Source organism: Sus scrofa, chromosome 13, assembly GCF_000003025.6.
Source record: "Sus scrofa isolate TJ Tabasco breed Duroc chromosome 13, Sscrofa11.1, whole genome shotgun sequence".
Taxonomy (NCBI): Eukaryota; Metazoa; Chordata; class Mammalia; order Artiodactyla; family Suidae; genus Sus; species Sus scrofa.
Window position 1 is genome coordinate 75,904,291 of NC_010455.5, and position 26,816 is coordinate 75,931,106.

Below are 26,816 nucleotides of genomic sequence, written 5' to 3' on the forward strand. Positions count from 1 at the left end.
GAGCTGGGGAGGGGTCATCACATCTGCCCACGGCGCAGTCATTGACAGCTCTGGGAAAGACTTGGTGGGAAGAGGAGACCCTTAAGGGGGTGATCTAACAGTTCCTCCCTGACCAGACCATCATTAGGTATGGGGTGGGGATGATGGGGTGAGGACACTTCTCCTGCACAGCCTCCTTGATCCAAGGTCCTTGATCTTGAAATTCTCTGGATCCCTGACTGTCTCAAGAAAGCAGAGCTGGGGTGCAGAGCCAGAGAATGCTTCCTGCCTACAATGCCTGTCCATCTAGTGCTGCCTCTGGAAGTCCTCTGACACTTCCTACACAGTTCCGGTACCTTTCCCTGTGCCTCACCCCGCAGAGCCCGCCACCACTGGCCGGACTGCCTTCTGCCTCTGGAGAGGGTAGCGTAACTAGTCCCTCCTGCCTGACTTCTGGAGTCCAGCCCTCTGTGGATGTTCATAGAACTCATTTAGAAGTGAAAAACTAAAGGCAGCCAGGGACTTCTGGGAGATAAAAGCAGCAGCAAGTTGGACAGGAAGCATATGCAGTGCCCTGCACACACCTGGGCTGCAGCCCCCAAATTCTCTAACCCTCATTCATGCAGTCAATAGAAACATGCCACCATCTCCCACGGGCCAGACACTGTTCCAGGCACTGGCCATTGCATGCTGAACAAAGCACACACGAATCCCAAGAATGAAGACTCCATTCTAGTAAGAGAAGACCCACAAGAAAAAAAAAAATTGATTAGTGAAAAACACATCGTGTTAGTTGAAGTGCTATAGACAGGAGGGATGGCGTGTGCCGTGGGGTTTCACTAAATAGGAAAGTCAGGGTATGTCTCGCTGAGAGGATGAAGGAAGATAAATTTGATTATTTATAGTCCTGGTGGGCTGTAAGGAGCAGGGCGTCAGCCTGAGCCTTCCCTGAGGCCTCCTAGGTCGGGGAGCGGAGAGCAGGGGCGGGCCGGTGCAGTTCTCCAAGAACATCACCAGGGGGAGCCCGGACCCCTCCCAGCGCCTTCTGAGCCCTCCCGCACAGCCTTGCAAGCAAAAGTTTTTCTTAAACTAACAATGCCAGTGTAAGGAGGTGCTCGCGCCTGATTGGACGGGGGAATTTTGCAGGTTTGATTCCTTGATTGGACAGGAGGTGTTAGGGGTGGGGAGAGAGCTGATGGTGGGGGATCCCGCGCCCTCCCCCGTCAGTCTGGCCGGCTCTGTCCTCTCGTAGGCTCGGCTGTAGCTCGCAATGTGACACCAGGACGCACACGCACTCGCGCGCTCTCCCCGGCTCGCACTCCCTCACCCTCTCTCCCTCTCTCTCACACACCCGCACGCACACACCCACCTCTCCCATAAACACACACACACACATGCACACCCACACCCACGCGCGCCCGCACCGCCCCACGCGCGCACACTCCCGCCCACGCCCACGCCGCGCTCCGGGGAGTCCGGTCCCGGCCAGAGCGCGAAAGGATACGGAGAAGCCACCGGCGGGGAGCGCAGCGGCGCCCCGGGACGCGGCGCCCTCCCCGCGCGGCCGCCTCGGCTCGGGCTCCGCCTGGGGGCCGCCGGCCGGCGATGGCCCTGGATTGCCTGCTGCTGCTCCTCCTGGCATCCGCAGCGGCCGCAATGGAAGGTAACGTACCCTCCGCGGAGCAAGTTGGAGGCTGTATCCCCGGGGTTTCTCTGGCTAGTACCCGTCGCCGGCATCCCGCTACCGGAGGGCCAGGTTGTTGGAGAGCGTCGGCCGCGGCAGAGCGCGGGGCTGGGGCGGCACCCACCCGCGCGCCCCCGGCTGGCTCTCGGCTCCCGCAGCTGGTTCGCGGAGCCCAGTCGCTCCCGCGCCCCAGCGCTCCGTGGCAGCCCTGGTCTCTCACAGCCTCGGCTCGGGGAGCTTGGAGCCCGCTGCATTGCGGTGCAGGCTCCTTAGCTCCGGCGGAACGGGGCGTTGGGGGGAAGACAGAGCGCCAGGGGCCGTCCGGACCCTGGAGTGCAGGAGCCTGTCTGTTCCCTTCCTATCCCGAGCAAGGATGCGCTTAGGCAGCGGCGCGCCACCTCTCCTTTTCCTCCGTTCGGGGTCCGCGGGCTCCAACACTCTGGGCTCGGCGGGCTGGTGCTGCGGGCGGGGACCGGAGAAGCCCTGCCTGGTACCCCGCAAGTGGCCGCCGAATAAGAGGGGTTGAGTTCACTGGCCGGGCTGTTGGGGGACAGCTTGGTGGTCCGAGAGGCTGCGAGCTGCATCTTTCCCGAAACAGTCGGGGCAAGGCGGACACCTTTGTTCCACTTGAGCCAGAGAACGGGGGTGGGGTTGGGTAGATGGTCAGTCCTGCCGAAACTCGCCTAGTATCTCCTTCGGCCCGGGAAGGGAGCCAACCTGAAGGGACATTTTTCCTGCTACTTCAGCCTTGGCTGTGCCTCCGCGGCGGCCGGGAAAGCGCGCTCCATGGGCACAGAGCCTGGCGCCGCAGGGAGCCCAACGCTCGGCAGTGCCCGCGAATCCCTGTGGGAAATCCCTGCCCCGCTCCCTCCTCCCGCCCCCTTACCCCGCCCTACTCCTCGCAGCCTAACGGTGGCCGCAGCCCCCTCCCGAAACACCGCCCGACCTAGAGTTTAGTGCCGGGATGGAAGCAACTCTGGCGAGAGATGCACGCGGCAGCCCGCTCGCAGCCCCAGTGTCCGGCGCAGGCGAAACTCCACGGAGGGACCCCGAGGGCACACAGCCCCCAGCGCCCGCGCCGCCTTCCAAGCTGGGAGCTCGCTCCGCTGGGCCGCCCAGGTCCTCGGCCGACAAGTACTGTCGCCCGGGGAGCCCTCCCTCGGCCCCCAAATCCAGTGGTTCAGCGCTCCGACTCCACGGAAGGTGGAAGGTGTTGTCCTTCTCGAAGCGAGGCTGGGGTCTCGTCCCGAGACGGAGCTAAGATTCCCCGGCCAGATAATGAAGACCACCATATCCCATGTTCTTTCTGGTGGCGGCACGGGGCTGCGGCAATTAATGCCTAGAAAGCTCGCTCTTGCTTTTCTGAGGGTGGCTTTTTGTCTGCCCTCCGCCTGCCGCTGCCCTTTCTGGCTGCTGGGTCTTTGTGCGGAGGGGGTTGCTTTGGGGAACGTGCAGGGACTTGAGCGGTGGGGAGCGCAATCAACACCCAGCAGAAGGGATGCTCAGATTTGGCTTATTGAGGGGCGAGCGCCGGAGCGGTTGAATTAGGATAAGCCAAGCGAGGCACACTTCCAAACCGGTCAGGACGACCTGGGAGCGGGCATTTGGAATAGGCGAGGCCAGACTGGACTTTCCAGCGCTGGGGCGGTGCGTCCTGCCCATCCCTCTTCGCGCCCCCTGGAGGGTCAGCTGCTCAGTTTGGGAGAGCAGATAGGTGCCCCACTTGAGGAGCCTGGTCTCCGCGTGGGGTCTCCGTCGTTGAAGGAGGGCACATGCATTCCAGCAAAATTGTTTGTAGGGCAAATGCATGGGAACACACTAGGCATCTGGTGGTGTTCGGTTTCGCCCTAGGTCCCTCTCGGCTGGCCCTCCAGGTCCGTTGGCTGGAGTGGCTCTGGAAGGGTGTCTTGCGGTCGACTGGAGCGGCCCACGTGTGTGTGTGGGGTCTGTGGGGAAACTTCAGCATTGGCCTAGCCAGAAGAGCGTGGCTTTCTGGGTTGAATACCTCTCCAGCAAGGGTTAAAAGAAATGCCATATTCAGCAGAATATTCAAGCAGCCCCAGCGTCCCTGTTCAGTGCACAGGGCTAGTACACACTGTTCACGCCTTCCTCTCCTCCGTGAGCACAGGCAGGCTCATTTTCTCCTCTCCACACTCGGAGCCGCCTTCCCGCCTGCCTGGCTGGGCTGGGCCAGCGTCATTCCGTTTGTGATGAGTGAGGAATAATTATCAGAAAAGTGGATCAATGAGCTGCCTACACAGATAGCAGATCCCTCTCAAACTGCTGTGGCCAGGGGGCGCCTCTTCTTTCTAGTTTGGCCACTCATGTGTCTGTCGGTCTATCTTCTTTCCTTCATGGGTCTCTGGTGGAAATCCACAGGGGTCTTGTCACACAGGGTAGGCAGTTCCAAGACCAGGCAGGGTCCTCAGCCCAGGCCAAGGCAGGGACAAAGGGATAGGGGCAGCCCATGGGCCTGATAGGGACACCTAAGTCAGAAGCAGGTAGGGCCCTATGAGACCATTTGCCTGGGTGGGAGGAAGGGGCTGATGGACCTGGGGGGTGGGAGACCCACGCTGAAGGAGACATCTCTTCCTTCCTCCCCTGCATCCCTCCCCACTTGCAGCCCATGGCTCTGTTCTGTGGGGACAGGGATGGCACTGCAGGGAAAAGCTTGGGGCTTTTAAAGTCTATTTTTAGAGGGGAGCAGGCAGGCCAGGAGGCAGGGCTGCTGACAGCCTCTGGACTTTTGGAACCAGCACCAGGCCTCTTTTCTCTGTCTCCGGGAAAACGACTGCCTCTTCGAGCCCAGGTCTTTTCACACTGGACCTGAGACCTTGTTGAGAATGGGCTGCTGGTGTCTGTAGATTGTATTCTCTGAGCTGCCCTTTCACCCATGCCTTTCAGGTCAGGGTGTGGAGACCTGGGCTTCTCTTGAGGTGCTTCTGCAGGAACATGTTGGGCTGGGAGCAGAGGCATCTCCCTCAGGGTGGAGTTTTCCTGGATTAAGCACGTTGGCCCCTTCCGGGAGGCAGGGATCAGGAGGCATGGACAGGCCCAGCACCAGTACCCATGGATGACCATACAGATGCAGGTGGCCTCAGTGTTCCACTCTTGCTGACCTGACCACTCTCAGAAGAACTGCTCTATGATGTAGAGTGAAATCCTGGGCTTGCCACTCTTGAACCTGCACGTGTCTGATTTGGTGGTAGATTTCTCAGGGCTTAACAAATAGTGGGTTCTCCAAAGGCATTGCTAATGTATGAACACATATGTGCCTGAGGTACCACATGCCTTTGTGGGGTACTCCACCTTGAAATGCAGGGGCATTGGATGCCACCATTTGAAGTGAAATCTCCATCACAGGCTCCTGGCAATAACTCCCAACCTCAGCCTGTATGTCCACAACGAGCCATCAGGCCAGGTGGTGATTGCCTGTTTCTGCATTTTTTTGTTAATATTTGTTTGCTACGTGTGCATCTGTTTTGGGTATCCGTGAGTGTGTATGAGCCGGCAAGTGGTAGCAGGCGCTGAAGTTTCGTTTTGTGTTGTTGTTTTTTTTTCTTTAAATGTCTGGAAGAGAAAATTTGAGACAATAAATTGACTCAATAAATTTGAGACAATTCTATCCATTAGCTGATTTTATTTCCTGCGTGTTGTGCAAAGATTGCCATTACTCAGTGTTTGTAGAGGGACCCCCAAAGCCAGGGAGTGGAATGCTGGTGAGGTAGGGTAACACAGCCCTGGACCATGGCTTGAGAAGAGTCTTTGCAGTGTAGATAACTGCAGAGGTAGGACCCAGCCCCAGCCCAAATCTTCTGGATCCATCGGCAGAGCCAGCAGCTGGTGATGCTCACCCACACTAGCTTTAGAAGGTGGACGGGTAACATATGTTATAAGGATGACCCTGTGCTGGTTTAAAAATAAAGATGCCGTTAAAGTCAAAGAGACATTCATGTTATTAAACCAAAACAATCATCTTCGCAAATCCCCAAGAGTTCTTGGAAACCCCAAGGTTCAGGAGCATAGCGTTGCCAGCATGAGTAAAGGGTGGAGGCAGTTTTGGGAGGCAGCAGAGGGGAGTGTCGTTTCAGGTCAGGATTTTCAGGCTTCAGGTAACCTCATGGCACCTGGACAGTTTGCTGTAGACCCCTGGGCTTTATCCCCCAAAGTTCAGTAGGTCTGGGTGGATCCTGAAAGTCTGTATCCTGGCCTCTGAGAGGAACCTGTTGTAGGTGCTTCCTGGAAACTCTGCCTAACGGAATGGTTCAAAATAGGCTGCAGTCAGAAATCCAGGTCTCGATCTGATTTACAGTTTCTGAGTTGGAGTGACCAGGGCATCTTCATTTTTAATAATGGCCCCAGGGATTCAGGTGCAGACAGCCTGGCACTGGTAGATTTGGGCACTGTGGATGATAGCTAACACTTAACGCTAGGTGCTGTCCTAGGCGCTTTACGTCGTAACTTGCTTTCATGTCGTCTTTAGATGTAACTTACTTTCACGTCAACTTTAGACAACCCTATTGGGCAAAGATTTACCAACTTCCCTTTCCCGAAGTTCCCTTCATGGCTCAGCAGTTAACAAACCTGACTAGGATCCATGGGGATGCAGGTTCATTCGCTGGCATCGCTCAGTGGGTTATGGATCTGGCGTTGCCGTGAGCTGTGATGTAGGTCGCAGACATAGCTCAGATCCCACATTGCTATGGCTGTGGCATCATAGGCCAGCAGCTGTAACTCTAATTCCATCTCTAGCCTGGGAACCTCCATATGCTGAGGGTGTGGCTCTAAAAAGCAAAACAAAAACAAAAACAAAAACAAACAACAAACCAAAAAAACACCCACTTTCCTCTTTTTTTCTTTTTTCTTTTTTGAATGAGAAGACTGAGGTACAGAGGGTTCCATAATTTGATAAAGCCACATAGCGAGTAAGTGGCCTGCAGGCAGTCAGGTTCTAGGGGGGAGTCTATGTTCCTAACTACTTCAACTCACAACACTACTTTTGTAGGCTTGGCATGAAGAAAGGTTCTGGTCAGCCTGAATTCATGGCGGGAAGAATTCTAATGCTGATTCAGCCACTGGCCACTGGATATTTTGCTGATGACTGGGGACTCCAGGTTTCCACGGTCACGGGAGAAGAGATGGGTGAAATGTTCAGATGATCCCAGCACTTCAGCGGAAGCACTAGTTTCCCTGTAGCTCCCTTCCCGTCCCTCCTTCCCCATTTCCCACCCTATTCCCACCGTTGAACACATGCAGAGGCAGGGCTGCAGAGCTGCACCGTGGCACTGCTTCTGATAGGGAATCTAGCAGAAGGACTGGGAGCATCTTAGTTCCCCTTCCTGCCCTGGCCAGTTCTCCCAGGAGGAAATGATTGCAAACAAGGGCCCCCATGGGACGTGGGCCTGGGCACCCTATGAATTCTGGGATCAGCGGAGGGGGCAAACAGAACCCTTCCCGGTCCCTGCCGGATTGTCTAGAGCTCATCCCTGTACCTGGATTTGGAGAGTCCCGTTTCTTGGAAGAGCTCCCTTTATGTCTCCCTCTTCTGCATTAGCCACTTAAGCAACCTGAATATCTCTATCAGATTTCCACGTCTCCAAAGGTGGTAGAGAAACAGAGCATTGGATGCTTGCCCTTCTGAGGAAATTACTATAATAATAAAGTAACGCCCTGGGAGAGATTCCATATTTAAAAGCACAATTTTGCATGTGAAATTTCTCAGCCCTTTCGGTGGATTCCATTTCAGTTATAGCAATAGTTGGCAGGTGCATGTTTGTGCTCAGGGCGGGGCGGGGGGGGGACCTTGAGTGGCCAGGTCAGGGCCACCTGCTCCATCAGAGGCCCCCTGATGGCTGAGCCATCTCACTGGCTTTGTTTGCCCACCCCTCTGGGGGTTAGAGAGAAGGGCACACCCTTGGCAGGGAAGGCCGGGAGGATGGTGGGCTTGGTTTGTCTTTGCTAATGGAAAACTGCTTTCCATCTGACCTGAGATGCAGGAAGCAACCAGATGTGCAGTTACCTGGCTCCCTTCCTGTACCTCAGTTTTCTCATTGCTGAAAGGCTAAAGCGGGGGGTCATTGTGATGGAGAGGGTAGCAGGGATTGGGGTGGGATCAAACCCCAGGGTAGAAGCAGTGGTAAAAGTTGGGGTTTTGGGAGTGTAGGTAAAGGGCATGGTGACCCCCTGGCTAATTGTGAGTGGGGTGTGGATCTCTTAGGCTGACAGGGGTCTGCAGCATCAGCTCAGAGATGAGTGAGGGTGAACTTGGCCGAATCAAGAAGGGCCTTAGCCTGGTGCCCTCCACGAGAAGACCTTGCTCTCAGGACCTCTCATTGGCCTGGTCCAGCACTGGGGGCACAGTCTCCACTGGTCCCAGGTAGAATCATCTGGAAGGTGCCTCTCAGTGCAACTGGCTTTTACGTTTGTCACTGACTTTGTAAAAGAGGCAGTTTCATTTCCAAATCCAGGAAGAAGACCTTACCCCCAGCCCCACTCTCTCACTCCCCAGGTGGAACGGAATGTTATTCAGAGCCAAAACTCTAGGGCCCTTCACTGCACTGTAATGCTCCCCATAACCGGGTCATCAGGATGCTCAACTGCTAGAGGGGGAACAGGTGGTGCAAAAGGCCCTGTCTCCCCCCACTCCCCCCCACCCCCACTGTGTCCCCAGCAGAGGTGTCTCTCCAGGGCAGGGAAAACCCCAGGGCCCGAAGACGACACCATTAGCAGCTGCACAAGAAGACTGCTCTGTTCCTTCGTAGAAGGTTCCCCCAGAGTTCTCTGCAGCAGACCTGGGCCAACATAGACACACATAGGAAATTTCCTGAGAATTACCAGGACTCATTTCTGCCCGCAGGTTGCACCTGAGGCCCTGCATCTCTCTGATAGCCCCTCCTGCTTCCTGGAGGCAGCAAGTGACACATGACTGATTTGAATTTAACCACCTTGCTCAGCTTCTCCATCCCCCAGTGGAGGTGATAATGAACAGAGAAATGGGCATCGACAGGTGGCCAGAAGGGGAGGGGCAGGTGAGGGAGCAGGGGCCCCAGGCTGTAACCTGGCGCTGGCTTCTGAGGTCCCTGGGCCTGATCCTGAGGTGGGGCCGTGGGTCAGCCCTCCGGAGCAGGGCTAGAGGCAAGTTTTAGGGAAGGGGAGAGACCTTCCAGAAATCCTATAGCCTGTTAGCGCTAGAGCCAGGCCGCTAAGCTTCTCTTACTCATTTATTTACCACGTGCCAATCTCCACACCTTTACTATTAGAGCACCCCTTTTCCCATTTTACAGGTGAGGAAGCTGAGGCTTCAAGAGGTAAGTTACCGGCACAAGAGCTAGGATTCAAAACGAAATTTTGACAAATTGAAATTGGCCTCAGCTTCCCAGTCCGGTGCCTTTTCCCTTGAATATTGCTTACTCATGAATTCCGTCGGGGAGCATTTATTAAACACAAGCTGTTTGTTCACTGCCCTGCCAAGTCCTGTCCCAGGTACCAGACAGTGCTCTGAGTCTCCATGACCCAGTCCCTGTGGCCAGGCTGTCCTCTGGCTCTCTGGGACGTCCCCACCTGTGCTCCCAGCTGGAGGAAAAAACCTTTTTCCTTCTCAGTGTGCATCTTCCTGTTTGCGCATGGCTCTTTCCCTTGTACTCCCACCAGTCAGACCTGCATTCTGGTCATTAGTGGTTTTCTTTTTTTTCCCACGTGTCCGTCTGGCTCTTGTCTTTATTGTGTTGCTTAGATGGTTGCAGCTTGGCATCTGGCTCTTGGTGGTGGTGGGGGCGGGGGAGCAGGTTGCTGTGGGCTTCCTGGGGCTCCTGCCACAGGCCCACCTTCCAGAGGAAGGAAGAGCCAGCTGCCGGGGTTCTCCTTTGGGGACCGCCCTGGCTTCTGCCCTGTGCATCCTGCACTGCCTAGACCCCTGTTACTCCTGCTGCTCTGGCAGCTCCCGTCTGTCTGGACAGGTGCAGCTCTACCACATCCGGGGGAGGACACTGGGATTTAGCATTAGGTTTGAGCGTGGAAGGCCATGTGGGAGGAGGGGGGGAGAAACCCCTCTGCATCCTAGTCTCACTGGATGGTGCCCCATCCCCCTTGGGGCTGGGCCTATGGACAGTGCTGCACAGGATGTACAGGAATAATAGCAAGCAGCTTCATCGACAGTAGCAGTGGAGAAAATGCCTTATCTGCGAGAGGCAGCTGGGCCCTGCAGTTAATTGTTCTCTTGTTTTCCTCTTGCCATTTTTCCAGCACATCAAGGTGGGACCTTTGCCCTTGGCTTTCTCACTGAGGCTCGAGTCGGGTGGCAAGCTCGGAAGGGGGAAAGAGAAGGGAGGACCCTCCCTGGGGAAGTCTGGGAGGGGAGCCCATCCAAGGATGTTCTCAGCACCCTTGGCAGTCCGTCCAGGTGGTCCGGGGCTGGGGTGGAGTGGGACCTGTAAGCTTCGGGGCAAGGAAGAGGGTCTTAGTATCAGAGCATCTGCTGGGTTGTGGGCAGGTGCCCAGGAGCCTATGCTGGGCACCGTTCAGACCATACTTTGGGTGTCAGATCACACCTTGCTATTTGGGTTTGCTCTGGCAAAAGGCAAAGGTGTGTGACTCTCTTCCAGCGCCTTCAGTCTGGGGCCCCCTTTCCCTCTCTCCTCCCACAGGCAGCACCTCTGCTGCTCCATCTTCCCTGCACCACACAGGAAGAGATGCACACACACTGCACAGGTACACACCCCCTGGGCACCCCCTTTTCTTCTTCTTCATATGTGCAGAGACCCAACTGAGCCTTCTGATGCCGTGTGCCTCTGGGTCTGCACCTGCTTGCTTTGCCTGTGTTGCATTTGTTGCTGATCTTTTCTTGGCTAAGCCTAACTTGGCCTTTAGAATTTGCCACAGTGGCCACCTCCTCCTGGAAGCCTACCTTCCAGCCTCAGGCTGGATTAGGTGGCCTTCAGGTACCCAGTGCAGCTACCTCTGCCTCCCTCTTTGGGAACACAGCAGCAGTGGTCTATAGTTCTGTGTTGACTTCTGTGGGTACCCCCACAGCTCTGTGAGCCCCTGAAGGATGGGGCACTATCTTGATTTTCAAGGAAGCACATAAGTACATTTTGGCAGATAGGTAGCAGCAATAAATGTGTATTGTGTTAATGAATACAAAGAAAGGAAAGATCAACAGAACACATTTAAAACTTGACATCATGTCCTATGTGGTAGTTAAAAACATGTCTGCAAATATTTTGATACTCTTTTCATCAAAACAAGAAACCTCATTCTTCTCCCTTTAAATATGGGTTGGCCTCCTGGCCTATTCTGATGAATGGAATATGGCAGCAGTGATCTGGCATAACATTGGAAGTGAGATTGTAGAGGACTCTACAGCTTCTGCCTGGCTTTCTTTCTCACAAGGGATGCTTGCCCTTGTGATCCAGCCACCATATTGTAAGGAAGCCCAAGCAGCTTGGAGGGACCACTTATGGATGTTCTAGCCACAGCCCTAGCTCAAATCCCAGCCCACTGCCAGCATCTAATGCCAGATATCTGAGTGAGTGAGTCTTCAATGGCTGCAGCCCCCACCTTCCCAGCCATTCCTGCTGCCTCTAAGTGGGAAGAGACAGGCTTTCCTCACAGAGCCCTGTCCAAACTATAGATTTGTGAGCAAAATAAATGTTGTCATGGTTTAAAACTACTAGGTTTTGAATGGTCTCTTATGCAGCAATTGATAACCAAAACATTCTAGGAGGAGTAGTAGGAGAAAAATGTTTAGAGAAGACTAGAGAGGACTTAGGGGCACGCTGGGGAGAGGGAGGAGATATGGTATCGCATTCATTCAACATCTAACAGACATTTGTTAACCTCCTACTACGTGCCAGGCAGTACACATGAGACAGGGAGCAATGGAAGGGGACCCTGGCCCTTGAGAGCATCCTAGTGGCGGGACAGTCATTAAGAAAACAAATAATGTAGAATGTGATTTTAGGAAAGTACTGTACCTGGAGTGAATAGGATGATGTGATTGAGAGTGATGGGTGCAGGCTTGGGCAGCTGAAAATGACAGGAGAGGGTGGGGAAGGGAAGGCCTCTCTCCATGACTATGTGAAGGGTGGTCCTGCTAAGCAGGCTTGGCTTTGCTCTGCATGAGAGTTGGGTGTTGGCTTGATTATGAATTTCTTTCCAGACAAGCTGGACCAAGCTGGGTTAGGCTGCCTTGAGGGATGATACAGCTCCATCCTGGGGTGTCCAGGGAGGGCTGAGCTGCTCCTAGATGTGAGAGCCCAGATTTCTCTAAGATGCAAATGGGGAGTGGGAACAGAGGGACAGATCTGACAGCTTGGCTTGGGAGCCTCAGGTTCATGAATACTCATACCGAACGCATTTACTGAGCATCCACAGGAGAAATGTACATGAAACCAAAATATGAAGGTCAAGGAGACATAGCCTTTCCTTCCAGGAGCTCCTCCATTAGCAGACTGGAGAGGGGAGTGTGTGGGGAGGACAGAGCCCAGTAGACTATACGCTGTGATAAGACATATGATGGAGTCTTGCAGCTGTGGTGTGACAGCTACACATCAGCTGCTAGGAGAGACCACATGAGAGGGTCATATTTCCAATGAGAAGGATCTGAGGCAGAAATGTGTGTATAAGAGAGTCAGAGACAAAGACACAGGATGCAGCTTCTTGGAGGATGGGTAGAAATTTGTCGGACAGAGATGGAAGTGGAGAAGGATGAGAAACCAAGATGGATAGTCATTCCTACTCTCTGTCTCATGAAGGTGGACTTCCAGAGCTCTCCAGGAAGGGTTGTACCTATTTTATTAGCCACATCCTTGGTTGCAGAGACAGATGTGTACTTAAGGCCAGAGGAAGGCAATAGGTAAGGAATGATTCCTGACCCTTGTTATTCCTGGACTTTTGGAACTTTGACTGTGATGATAGTCAAGCCATCACTTTGAGTGTGATGGGCTGTCAAGCCTGTCTTAGGACTCCCTCCCATTTTTTCATTCCTTAACTTTGTGTCTCTCTCAGCCAAGGTCCTGGTAGAAAACAGATGGTGTTCTCAAAGGGTTAATGTAGGAGTGTTTGGTGGAGAGACTATAGAGGTATCAGCAGGATCAGGGAACCAAAAAGGGTGGGATGCACCCAGGGTCTGGCAGTAGTGGGACGCCATGACTCCCCAAGGCCAGGAGGGGCTGGGGAGGGACTGGTGCCATCAGGACCAGGTGAGAACTGTGTTGAGAAAGGGCTTCCTGGTAGGAGATGTGGACATAGACAGAGGAATGCAACTGCTATCCATAAGGGGCTTGGGGGCCAGGGAGGAGTGTGGTATTCTCCCAGCTCTTTATCCTCCATTTTCTCATCACCTGCCAGCCTTCCCATGGGATGAATTCTGTAAGGAGGCAGAGGGCATGGAAGCCTGGTCCATGGACGTCCATCTCCTGAGGCTCAGAAAAGGGTAAAGAAAGGTGGAGAGGGACCTGGAGGGACAATGGAGAATCATCAGCAGTCACCTACCTTGACTTCATTCTCCAGTAGCCTCTCCCACCAGATGGTCATGTGGCTGCTGGCAGCTCAAACTCACATCCTCTTGAAACTTCAGTGCAAAGATGAATCCCCACTCCCAGCAGCTCCAGCAAAAGCCCCAGAAGTATTATCTCCTTGCCTTCCTTGGGTCCGAAGCCTCTCCATGAACCAGGCTCTGTCACCAGGATATTGAAATGCCCTCGTCAGCCAGGCTTGAGGCACATGACTTACCCATCTCAGGATCTGGGGGCAGAGGATTAGCCTAGATCTGCCTGAACCACCAGACCTGAGATGGGGGAGGGCTGGCTCCCCATAGAAATGTTAGGGGAGCTACAGACATGCTGTTACCAGAAGAAGCGAGTGTGAGTGCTGGACAGGGCGACAGTCTTCAACACCCCTCCACCTGTCCTGAATCACCGGGACGTGATGGAGAGCTCGTGTGCAGGAAAGGAAAGAACCTGGACTCTGGGGGCAGCAGGAGGAAGGCTGTGGCTGTGATGGTCCTGGTTGAAAATGTGAGAAAAACCGGAGGAAGTGAAGGTGATAGAAAAGGGAAAACCCAGGAAGGGAGCCCTAGAGATGGCGGGGCCAACAGCTTCTTTCTTGAGGCTGTTTTCTGTATTCCTCAGCATCAATCAAACTCAAAGTGATGCATTGGCAGATGGCAGGGGTGTTTGGCCTAAGGCAAGATGATTTTAAGACTGGGGTGTCTCAACTAGACCCTGAAACAGGAGGGCTCCTATTTGGAACAAGATGAAAAAACAAAGAGTAAGCGGCTGTGCTTCTCACTATAACTCTCTGGCTTCCAATGCAGATACCACATCTTAACCTAACCATTGTATTTACATTGGGGCTCAGCGGGGAGCAAGAATGAAAGAAATGCAGACTGATAGGTATAGTAAGTTGGCTCTTTCCCCTCGTGTTCCCCATTCTCAGTCGTGGCTTAGTCTCACCAGGAATTTCCATCTTGTGTCAGTAGAATATTAAGTCACAGTTTTCTGTGTACTTTTTTTTGGACTGGGTTTTCAGGCTTGTATAAAGAGGGCAGGTCTTCAAAGTCCTTTGAAGACTTCTTTCTTCGTACCTTAGATGTCGTCTCTTTCTCTCTGGAGATGTGAGCATCTGCTTAGAGTTCATCAGAGGAAGACTCCATTTGCCCTTCCAAGTTCCGTGTTCTTGGCTCCAACTTTGCTTTACTCCCAGCCAAGCAGAAAAAGAACAGTTTTTTTTTTTTTTTAAACACCATAACACAATGCTGCTGCTCTGCATGAAAACCCGTGGTTTTCTTTTTCCAATCAGAAGAAAGTAATTTTCCCTTCACTCACCTGACTAACTTGTTCAACGCAGCCCCTCCCCACCCTTTTCTGATATCTTGCTGCTAAGTATTTGCCGACTCATTTGCATCTCAATGGTTCCTTAGCAACTATCATCCCCTCGGGATTAGGTACAAAGCTGCTCTCTGACACAGACAGCCAGGCCTACATAGCCCTCTTCTCTGGTACCTGGGTTACCAAATGGAGCCCTGCCCAGACAGGAGGCACATTCACTGACAACATCGCTTGGGTTCTGAATGACAATGCAGTTCCTCTGGTGCTGAGTGACAGTGTACTTCCTCCTGTGTGCCCATCTGAGCCTGCAGAGTTCTAAGACTCTTGAGCTGGAAATGCACCCACTTGGTTCCTGGAAATTGCCCTCTGATAGAGATCTTCTGGGAGAGAACCACACATCTCAGCATTGGAGGAGAGACCTGTCTTCAAGCTGGCAGTGGATTAGGTCTGCTTTATAGATATGGCGGCTGAGGCTCCGTGAATTGAAATGACAAGGGGGAGCAGGCCCCAGAACCTGCTCAGGTGGGATGGGAGCTCAGGGCACTGCTATTTCCTAGTCCTGGCTCCACTCACTACTGTATCCTGAGAAGGGTGACTCCCATTTGCCAACTCTTGGGAGCTTTCTGAATACATTCAATGAAAGGTTTATTTATTTATTTATTCATAAAAATTTTATTGGAGTATAGTCAACTTACAATGTAGTATTAGCTTCAGGTGTACAGCAAAGCTAATCAGTCATACATATAAATATATCCATTCTTTTTTCCCCATATAGGTTATTACAAACTATTGAGTAGATTTTCCTGTGCTGTGGAGTAGGCTCTCGTTAATTATCTGCAGTGGAATATTATTCAGCCATAAAAAAGAATGAGATAATGCCATTTGCAGCACCATGGATGGGTCTGGAGATTATTATACTGAATGAAGTAAGTCAGAAAGAGAAAGACACATATCATATGATATCATTTGTTTAGGAGTTCCTGTTTTGGCTCAGTGGGTTAAGTACCCGACCAGTATCCATGAGGATGCTGGTTTAATCCCTGGCCTTGCTCGGTGGGTCAAGGATCGAGTGTTGCTACAAGCCAGAATGTAGGTGGCAGATACGGTTCAGATCCTGCATTGCTGTGGCTGTGGCTGTAGGTTGGCAGCTGCAACTCCAATTCGACCCCTAGCCTGGGAACTTTTTCCATATGCCACAGGTGCAGCACTTAAAAAAAAAAAAAAAAAAAAAAAAAAGAAAGAAAAGAATGTATTTATCGAACAGAAACAAACTCCTCAGATTTTAAACCCAATCTTATGATTACTATGGGTGAAATCATTTGAGGGGAGGGAAGAATTGGGGAGGTGGGAATAATGTATACACACTATTATATAAAGACAGTTTTGTTTTGTTTTGTTTCTTTTTGGGACTGCACCTGAAGCGTATGGAGGTTCCCAGGCCAGGGGTCCAGTCAGAGATACAGCTGCCGGCCTACACCACAGCCACAGCAACGTCAGCTCTGAGCCGCATCTACAACTCTGGCAAGGCCGGTTCCTTAACCCACTGAGTGAGGCCAGGGATCAAGAACCCACAATCTCATGGTTCTGCTGCACCACAACGGGAACTCCTTTTTTCTTTTTACAGCTACACCTGTGGCATATGGAAGTTCCCAGGCAAGGGGTTGAATTGGGCCTGCAGCTGCAGCCTACACCGCAATCACAGCAACACTGGATCCAAGCCGATCTTCGACCTGTGCCACAGCTTGTGGCAACGCTGGATCCTTAACCCACTGAGTGAGGCCAGGGATCCAAACCCATATCCTCACAGAAACAACGTCATGTCCTTAGCCTACTAAGCCACAATGGGAACTCCAAGTAAGGTTTTTTTTGTTTGTTTGTTTTTGTTTTTTCTGTCTTTTTGTCTTTTCTAGGGCCACACCCGCAGCATTTGGAGGTTCCCAGGCTAGGGGTCAAATTGGAGCTGTAGCTGCCAGCCTACGCCAGAGCCACAGCAGCGCCAGTTCCAAGCCGCGTCTTCGACCCACACCACAGCCCACGGAACGCTGGATCCTCAACCCACTGAGCAAGGGCAGGGGTGGAACCCGCAACCTCATGGTTCCTAGTCGGATTCATTAACCCCTGAGCCATGACGGGAACTCCAAGTAAGGCTTTTAAAAACATAGATACGTGACTCTTCTTCTGAGGTCCTAAGAGATTTCACTTCTCACCTAACCAGAGGGAGCGGTTTCCCAAATGAACAGGCTCAATGTGTCCATCACCTCATTTCTCTGCTCTTGGTGGTTGGTGTTCTTTCTGTCACAGCTTGTAGCTGTGGGTAGCACTAGAGGCATGAGGGGAAGCCTGGTGTGTGTGTGTGTGTGTGTGTGTGTGTGTGTCTGTCTGTGTCTGTGTGTGTGTGCTTGTGTGTGCATTTATGCAACTATGGCTAGACAGTGGCAGGGCGACTGGTTAGCAAATTCAAATATTCCCGAGTAGGTGGTGCTGCTTTTGTAGTAGCACCAGGCCTTTTGCACCAGGGCTCACTGACGTGGAACAGCTGGCAAATGGAAGACACTATTCAGAAAAGGACAATAAGACCAAAGCTTGTTCTTCAGTAGGGCTGACCTTTGCAACTCCCACTTCACATTGTTATTAAATATCTGGAAAAGAATGAAAGAACAATTATAGTATTGTCATAATGTGTAAGTGCACAAAGCCGGCCTTGCCTAAGGAGGCTCTTGCCAGGCTGAGCTTGACAGAGCGGGCGACTCAGCTCCAGAGCTTCATTTCTTCTCACTTGGAGGTTGTCTTCATTCCTTAATGCTGGCAGAAAACCATTGAAGTGCTGTATGCAGTCCTGCCATCAAGGGCTCTGGAAGCAAAGATGGCAAGAGGAAAAGGATGAAGGTCCTTGGATTTGTGCTTGTCTCGTGTAGGTCTCCATGTGGTGACCTAGTTGGAGCCTCCTGATGGCTGGGGCTTAGCTGGGTGCTGGGTACTAGGCTTCTAAGGAGAGTTTGCTGAGCTGAGTTGGTTTAAAGGCTTTGGTATGATGGAGAGTGACTGACGGGCTTTCCCAACATGGGGTGTCCTGTAAAGAAGGATCACAGGGACTCCCGTGGCCACTTTCCCCTCTCACATCCTCTGGCTCAGGACACCTCCTGTGCCAAGGATGGGGACCCGTTACATTGCCTAGGGAGGTCCCATCAGATGGGAGCTCCACACTTGAACTGGGGCTGGCTCTGTGGTGTCACAGCACTCTCTGTCACAGAGTTCTGCATCTAAACCAGTGTTTCTCAATTTTATTCTCACCGTCCCTCCCGCTCCCAGGAGCCTATGTGGACATTTTTTTTCCTGACCACCCCTTACCATACCCTGTGAACTGTTAATACCCAGATATACTGTACATCTCTTTATGTACTGAGGCCCTTTGAGGGGCCACACACCACTGTAAGATCTAAGATTTTTCACTCCCCACCTTGCTCCAAGAATTACTTTGCATCCTTGTTTAGAACGCACCATCTAAACGAAAGAAGCCTGGCAGCAAGTGAGCCAGCCCTCCGCTGAGTTTGAGCATAGCTTGGCATCATCTACTTTTCCATGTAACTTTTACCAAGAGGGGCACCGGCCATTTGAAAGGATGTCCACCTTAGCTGGTCCAGGAAATCCCCTGCTGGCTGGTATTAACCTCTAGTTGTGGGTTCTGGGGCCGTCCAGGGCGTCCAGAGAAGGTCTGGGGAACGAGGCTAACCAGAAGCCTCGGACCGTGGTGATTTACCAGTAAGTGGGGAAGGACTTCAGTATTTTAACAAGCATTACTGTGCCAGCCCATACCTACTGAATGTCAGCCCTGAATTCACCAGATTTGAAAATAGTTTCTTGAGTTTCAGTCCATTCTCTATTTTTAAAAAATTAAGTAATTTTTTTCTTTCTTTTTAGGGCTGCGCCTTGGCACATGAATGTTCCCAGGCTGGGGGTTGAATTGGAGCTGCAGCTGCCGGCCTATGTCATAGCCATGGCAACACCAGATCTGAGCTGCATCTGCGACCTACACTGCAGCTTGCGGCATTGCTGGAGCCTTCACCCACTGAGTGAGGCTGGGGATTGAACCTGCATCCTCATGGATACCAGTCGGGTTCTTCATCCGCTGAGCCACAATGGGAACTCCCATTTTTTAAAATAAATAAACTTTCTTGAGGTATAGTTTACATGAAGATTTTAAGTGAACAATTCCATGGGACTTAACAGATAAATATGGGTGCACAGCCACCGTGCAAACATGATACAGAACATTTTCATCACTTTCATGTCCCTTTGTTGTCATCCCTTGTCTCTGTCCCTCCCATCTTGGCCTTTGGCAACTACTAATCTGATTTCTGACTCTGTTGTTTTGCCTTTTCTAGAAGTCCATACACATGGAATTCAGCATGTGTAGTCTGGCTTCTTTCCCTCAGCATAATGCATTTCACATTCATCCATGTTGCCCCATGTCTGTGGTTCCTTCCTTTTTATTGCTGAGTAGCTTCTCCATCACGTAAGTACACATACTGTGTTTATCCATTCAGTGGCTGATGACCATTCTCTTCTAATTACTAGCTTTGGGCTTTTATGAATAAAGCTACCATGAATTTTTTTTTTTTTTTTTTTTTTTTTTTGCCTTTTTAGGGCTGCACCTGTGGCATATGGAGGTTCCCAGGCCAGGGGTCTCATCGGAGCTGTTTCTGCTGGCCTACGCCACAGCCACAGCAACGCCAGATCCAAGCTGCGTCTGCCACCTACATCACTGCTCCCGGCAACTCTGGATCCTTAACCCACTGAGCGAGGCCAGGGATCAAACCCACAACCTCCTGGCTCCTAGCCAGATTCGTTTTGCTGCGCCACAACAGGAACTCCTACTGTGAGCATTTGAATATGTGTCCTTGTCAAGACACAGGATGAAAAATAGGTTTTCATTGCTCTTGGGTAAGTCCCTAGGAGTGGAATTGCTAGATAACATGATGAGTGTGTGTATGTGTGGCTCTGTCTTTGCAAGAGACTGCCAATTTGTTTTTCAAATATTTTGTATTCCTGTCAGCAGCATGGATCCTCACCAGCAGTTGTTATTGTAAATCTTTTAAATTTTAACCATGCTGGGCGGGGGGAGTACAGAATGGCATCCTGTAGTCCTGTGGTCTTCATTTGCATTCTTTAATGACTCAGGTTGTGCTTTCCATGTGCTTCTTAGTCATTCATGCATAACATAGCCTTGATGAAATGCTGTGTCTTTTTTTTTTTTTTTTTTTTTTTTGGTTTTATGGCTGCCTCTGTGGCATACGGAAGTTCCCCAGCTGGGGGTCCAATCGGAGCTGCAGCAGCTGCAGTCTATACCACAGCCATAGCAACATTGGATCTGAGCCACATCAGTGACCTACACTGCACCTTGCAGCGATGCTGGATCCTTAACCCACTGAGTGAGGACAGGGATGAAACCCGCATCTTCATGGACACTAGGTCAGGTTCTTAACTTGCTGAGGCACAGTGGGAACTCCTGTGGTCCATTTTTTTGGGGAGTTGGGTTGTCTGTCTGGGTCCATCTCTGCTTGTTTGGTTGTTTGGAGGTAGGAGGAGGAACCTCCCCCTGTCTGTCAGGGTCGCTGTGATGTGGCATCTGCTGGGTCTCATTCCTGGAGGTGGGGTGGGGGGTGACAAGCATGGCTGTCAGTTATTCGGAAGAAACGCTTCCCCGGCCTGGAGCCAGGACCTTGGAAAGTGGGCTCTTGCTGTGGGACTGTGGGAGCCTCTGCAGGAAAACACAGTTCACCTGATCCAGGATTGTGTTACCCTGTATTTATTTCCCGTGTGTCACCCCTAAGTTCCAAGCCTGTCTCCACCACATTCCTGGCTCTGAAGGGGAAGGGCCCACATGCTGCCCCTGCCCGGCATTGCAGGAGGGCCCCTGTGGTAGCAGCAGCAGCAATCAGGCAGAGATCCCCAAACATCCTGCTTATCCAGGGTGGTCTTATTACAGAGATCTTTTGACTTGGAATTTCCTTTGTAAGGAGAAGGGGTGATTCTTCTTCATAGGATGGCCTGTGAAGTTCAGTCTGGTGCTGCTCAGAGTGCCTGGTCTCTCAGGTGGCCCCATTTCATGGGGTGCCCAGGCGTCTCCTCACCTTTCTCCTGGTCTCACTCCTGAGAGGTTTCCCAGCCCCACAAGTTTGTGCCACATACAGTCCTTGGAGAATGACTTTGGCTGATTTCTGAACCTTCGATGACGGGTGCAGGCTTCTCAACACCAGGGGAGATGGAAGTGCTTTGGCTGCGTTTGGGGTATTTGCATGATGATGATCAATGATCACAGTAACCATGGGGAGGTGACACATGATGAGGATGCAGAGGCCTTCCATGGTGTCATCAAGAATTGATGACAAACTCCTCTTAGGCCCACAGGGAAAGATGCAGCTGATACACCATTACTTCTGGCTCTGGGCAGGCACCCTTGTTCTCTAAGGGACCCCCAGAATCCAGGCCAGGATCTGGCACAGAGGAGGCACTTGGTAAATGATGGATGGGTGGATGGATAGACTGAGTCCGTGTCATACTACACAGGTCACTCAGGGAGGCGCTGATGCTGGTGCCTCCATAGGATAAAACCAGGGACTCAAATCAAACAAAGCAACAGCAGCATAGGAAACCCAGATCTAAAGACAAGACTGGTGCACCTGGAGCTGGGTCGTGAGACCTAAAGATGGTTCAGACAAAGAGCCAAGGTGAAGACTTGTTTTAGGGACACTTAGGGATAAATTGTACCCTGGACATGTGGAAATGGAGAATAGGGTGCTTACTACGGTATAAGCAGCAGAAGAGGAGGCATAGGCAATGGGAAAGGAAAGGCAAGGTCCTGGAATAGCAGTTATGGTCAAGTGAATGCTCAGTGGCACAGCCAGATGGTCGGTGCTGTAGGAGGTCAGGAGACGGAGAGATGGAGTGGCTAGGGTAACCAGGATGGCTTCCTGAAGGAGGAGGAATAGAATGTTGGTGCTGGTAGAAGAGACAAGGCATAGGATTGGTTCCCTTCCAGCCAGGCTTGACCTATCCTCGGCCAAAGTCATCTGGAATGGAGATCCTGCAGAAAAGCCTGTTCTGTGACCTGGGATCCTCTGTCCTGCATACCCTGGCTCCGGAAAGCCCAGGAGATATTCCTGTGGGGAGGGCTCAGCATCACTGTTGGATCCTGAGACCCAAGGCCCAGCTGACCCTGCCAACACAGGTTCACCTGGAGGCGAGCGAGATGCTTTTTGCAGTGGTCTGGACCACCTTTCACAGCTGTCTTCTCTAGTCTCATACTTGGGTGTGGTGGGTGAACCAGGGTGTGGGCCTTACCTGGGGCTTGCTGGAAAGGCAGAATCTCAGGCCCTGCCTGGCAGTGACCGCATTCAGATCTGCCTTGACCAGGAGTCCCAGGTTCTAAAACTTCAAGGAATTGCTTCAGCTGAATGAAGACTAACGGGATATGACAAGTAAAAATAACACATGATCCTTTACTAGATCCTATACCAGGAAAAAATTGTTCTAAAGGATGATATTTGGACAGCTGACAATGAACTCCCCAAATTAAGGGAAAGGGTATCATTAGATGAAAATATCCTAACAATGTTAAAATTTCCAGATTGGGAGTTCCCCTCATGGCACAGCGGAAACAAATCCGACTAAGAACCATGAGGATGCGGGTTCGATCCCTGGCCTTCCTCAGTGGGTTGAGGATCCGGCGTTGGCATGAGCTGTGGTATAGGTTGCAGATGCGGCCCGGATCTGGCGTAGTGGCTACAGCTCCAATTAGACCCCTAGCCTGGGAACCTGCACATGCCGACAATACGGCCCTAAAAAAGATAAAAGACAAAAAAAAAAATTTCCAAATTGGACAATGGTATTGTGGTCAAGAAAGAGAATATCCTTGTTCTCAATGTATGCATCCTAGTCTCAGAGGACCCCAGGGAAAAAAGCACAAGTGAATGTATATCCTATAATAAATGTATACATAATACAAAAATGTATGCAGAGTATGTTCTACTCTGTTCTTTTATAACATACACGTGTAGAAAGAGAATAAAAAGGCAAACATGCAAAATGTTAAAAATTGGTGACTTAGGGTAAGGGCATGTGGGGGCTCTCTTGTTCTGTTCATGCAACTTTCCTGTGTGATGGCCATTGTTTTAAAAATAAAAAAGTTTTTTGAAAAACGGCGTGTTGTTTAAAAGTTTGATGGATGTTGCAAGTTACCCTCCAAAAAGGCTGAACCAATTTATATTCTCACAACACCACGAGAGGGTTGGTGCAGCTGTTTGATGTAGCTATTTTTATTCGGCTATTTTCATGCCAGGGACTTTTTTTTGGATGGGGTCATATATCAATTTTGACCTGGGGATGTTTGTTTTTTTCCCAATTTATTATGAATATTTCCAAAAGTAAAGTTATAGCGCAGTGCATGCCTTATAGCCTACCACCTAGATGCAACACTTGTTAATATTTTACCATGTTTATTTATCAGTGCTTTTTTGGGGGTGGGGGGAGGCTGGGAATTGAGACTCAGCAAAATGCGGTAACAGCCAAAGGTTAAGTGGTAGGGCCAGCCACTCTATCCTCTGTACCTGGTCTTTTATTTCTTGTCTCCCAGATTTTCCTAAATTGCTTCCTGAACAGATAGAATTGTTATTATTTTTAAATTTTGTTTTCTGAAGCACTTTAGTAGAGTTTTGGAGTCAAATAAGTTTGAGTTGGAATTCCATCTTGGATCTTGGGCACCTTAACCTCTCTGTGCCTCAGTTTATTCATCCGATAAGTGGGGATGGCACTGCTGACCTCTTCAAATTGTAGTGAGAGATACATGGGATAACCTGCTTAGCCATCCTTATTGTCACTTCCTCCCACTGTCTCTTTTCATTTAACACAGAACCTCTAGGTCCCATCCTCCAGGGAGACTGAACCCTCAGTCTTTACTCTGCTTTCCGAGACCTTGCCTGGACCTTGCATTGCTGGTGTGTGGTTCTGTCCAGTCTGCTCCAGGAGTCTCTAGAAAGAGGATACTTGCATGTTCTGGGATGAGGGGTGGTAGCCAGATGTCTTGACCAGGAATCCCAGCCTCAGGCAGCAGAACCTCCCTCATCACCAGCCCCCAGGTGAACAGTCAGTGGAAGGCTGAACAGTGTAAGGAGAGGGGCTGTGGCCCACTGCTCCCTTTCCCTCCCTGTTTCCTTAAATCCTCATTAGACTTGGATTTAAGTTTATGGGGACAGGGAAGCACAGGGCGAGGGTTAGGGTCAGAGGCATGAGGCAAGCAAAATTTAAGGGGGCACCCCCAAACTTGATAACTAAGATAAATATTTTAATGCAATATTTAAACAAACCGAATCGCCAAACTCTGGTCTGTGGGCTGGCTGCCTGTTTTTTTGTAAATAAAAAATTGTTTCAAAATAAAGTTTGTTGCCTCAGTCTGCCTACAGCCGCCTCCCACCCCCTGCACCAGAGACTGGGGTCCTAGAAAGCACTCTTCTGCACTTGCTGTTCTCAATGTCTAATATTCATCAGTCAACCTAAGAGTTTGCACAGCTCTTTCATCCCTTAAAGGGCCAGATACATTGATACTCTTAGCACCTCTGTTCCTAAGCCTGTGGCCAGCTTGGCTTGTAGCTCAGCTGGAGGGAATATGGAGGGCTGGAGGTGGGTGTGTGTGGTGGGTTCAAAGGGTCCGGGGTGGCACTAGTTTCCCTGTCATGTGAGGGGGTCTGTGTGGGGTCCCTCGTGGCCTTAAGCTAGAGGTGTGCCTCCATGGCAGAGATGGTGGTGTCAGAATCAGGGAACTTGCTGCTGTGACCTTGGAAAGTCATCTCATCTTCTGTCTGATGGGAGTGATGGGGGCCAAACTCCCCCCACCCCACAGGGTCTCCAGTAAGAGGTTGTTGAGTAGGAATTAGAGCTGCTGTGTGGGAGATGCTTTGTCTCAGAACTGGCCCGCACTCTGGAGATGCAAACCACCTCTCCTGTAACAGTGGATGCAGTTGATTCTGGTGAGCAGGTCAGCATCTTAGCCCAGGCTGGCCAAGTGGTCCTCCCCCTAGAGGGGATCAAGTCCAACACCCCATACGCAGCCCAGGGTGGGAGGGTGGGGTAACAGGTGGGGGGGCTCCCCTCCACGTCTAGCCAGGCTCACAGACACCTCTCAAGGTCCCAGGCCTGAGAACAGGAGAATAGGCAGAGGTGAGCTGGTACATGAATGCAGAGGAATGGAAGGGGGAGGAGGAAACACACCTCTGGCTTATCATTTCCATAAGAAGTTGGGGTTTTCCATTTGGTATGTGTCTCTTCCTTTCCTGGACCTGGAGGGCCAGGGCCTCCTGTTTGTGAGTCAGTGCCCTGAATAGGTGGCCAGCAAGCAGGATGCCCAGTCTGAGGGAGGTGAAGCAGTGCACATTGGGGGAGGTCTCAGGGACCTCTTCTGTTCAGTAGCCCAGGAACACACCCACTTCTATCCTGCTCCTAGAGGCTGACCCCCTCTGCTCCTAGGCTGTCCACTAAGCATCTCTTGGTCTCTGAAGACTAGATCTGCCCCAATCTCCCACCTCCACCCCATTTCCAGCCAGGCTATCAGTCCCTTCTGCTCCTTGGCCTCGGGGACCAACACCTTGGCCTCTCTGTAGTCTGGGGACGGATGTTCCCTTGTTCTCCGGGGAGGCCTTTCCACCAGGAGGGCTCAGAACATTCCTCCCTCCCTTCCTCCCATAGCCCCCGCTTCCCCCCACCCCAGGCTCCATCCCTCCAAGCGCTTACAGAGTATCCCCTTAGACCAGAAACCAGCTGCCTTTATGCAGTGGAGGAAGAGATGCTTGGGGTAACTTTTCATATCATGGAGGCTGGGCTCTCTGATCACAGGCAACACATTATCCAGATCATTCCACTTAGAGTTAAGAGACCAGGACCCCAAGCACTTCTTCAACAGCAAGTTCTTGGTAGCTGCTTTTTATTTATTTATATTTGTCTGGCTGCCTACAGTGTGCCCCCCATGCCAACTGCCTTCTCTCCTCCTGGCAGTCCCCATAATTCCCACCCTGGAACATTTGTACTGGCTGTTCCCGCTGCTGGGAAAAAGGAGCAAAAATCAGATAAGCTTGAAGAGGGAGGACTGATTTAGAAATGAAGATAAAGTATTAGAATTAAGAAGATGTGGGAGTTTCCCACGTTGTGGCTCAGTGCTAACAAACCCAACTGGTATCCACGAGGACTCGGGTTCGATCCCTGGCCTCGCTCAGTGGGTTAAGGATCTGGCATTGCCACGAGCTGTGGTGCAGGTCACAGATCTGGCTCAGATCCTTTGTTGCTGTGGCTGTGATGTAGGTAGGCAGCTGGAGCTCTGATTAAACCCCTGGCCTGGGAACCTCCATATGCCACGGGTGTGGCCCTAAAAAGACCAAAAACAGAGAGAAAAGTTTACAGTGATGAAAAGGGTAAACACACACATGGTCAGGGTAAAATGTGAAATACAAAAACCTAAACTCCTGGCAGGCCAGATGGCACACATACTGCAAGAAGACTCAGTTCGGAAGAAGACAGACCTTTCCAAACCACAGGCGATGAGGGGCCACAGCCGGGCTCTGGGACTCTTCCAGGTGGACGCCTGGGCCTCCTCCTTTGAGGATTCTTGGGCATGAGAAGCCTAGATAGAAACCGAGCTTCTCTTGGTGAGAAAGAGCCTGGGGTGGGGCTGGTGGAGCTGGGGGCCGGGGGCAGCTGGTGCTCTTTGTCCTGATCCTGGGGTCCGGCCCTTCTGAGTGTCCCTTTTCCCCCTGTGTTGGGGACTGTTGGAGGCAAGGAGACCAGGAGGTCAGAATTGGGGGCCCTGCCCCAGAGCAGGGCTGACCCTCCCAGACAGCGTGTCCAGGAGAAGACTGGTTAAACGGAAAGGTCAAGGCAGTGTTAAAATGGGGCAGATGTCAGGGGAAGGGGTGTCACCAGGGGCCTTGTGCAGTCTGGGAACTGGTGCAGGAGCACGGATGTATTCCTGTTCTGCTGGGGACTGGGGGACTGGGTCCTGGTGTAAAGGGGCGCTTCATTTGGCAGACACCCCCTTCCCCTCCCTCTGCCTCCATCCTGAGGCCTGGCCTCCTGGTCCCCACCAGCCGTGTCACCACACGGGAGGTTTCTGGGCTGCATCCAGAGGTGGGCGGACTCCACAGACACCCTCCAGCCTAGGCCTCCTGGGTCCCTGCCATCCCTCACCCCAGCACTGGCTGTCCCTCACTCGGACCTGGCTGCAGGTGAGCTGAGATGTCACAGCTGATGGTGTCTGCAGGGTGGTGGGGGCAGGGCACTGACCA

At 51.7% G+C, this 26,816-nt stretch overlaps 1 protein-coding gene across 1 annotated transcript in view; it reads left to right on the top strand.

Moving 5' to 3' along the window:
- Positions 388 to 26,816, top strand: part of EPHB1 (EPH receptor B1) — a 446,863-nt gene continuing 420,434 nt past the window's right edge. The window contains exon 1 of the mRNA XM_021069481.1: positions 388 to 1,642. Within this exon, the coding sequence (XP_020925140.1) occupies positions 1,585 to 1,642 (58 nt within the window). The 5' untranslated portion in view covers positions 388 to 1,584. The remainder of the gene's footprint in view (positions 1,643 to 26,816) is intronic.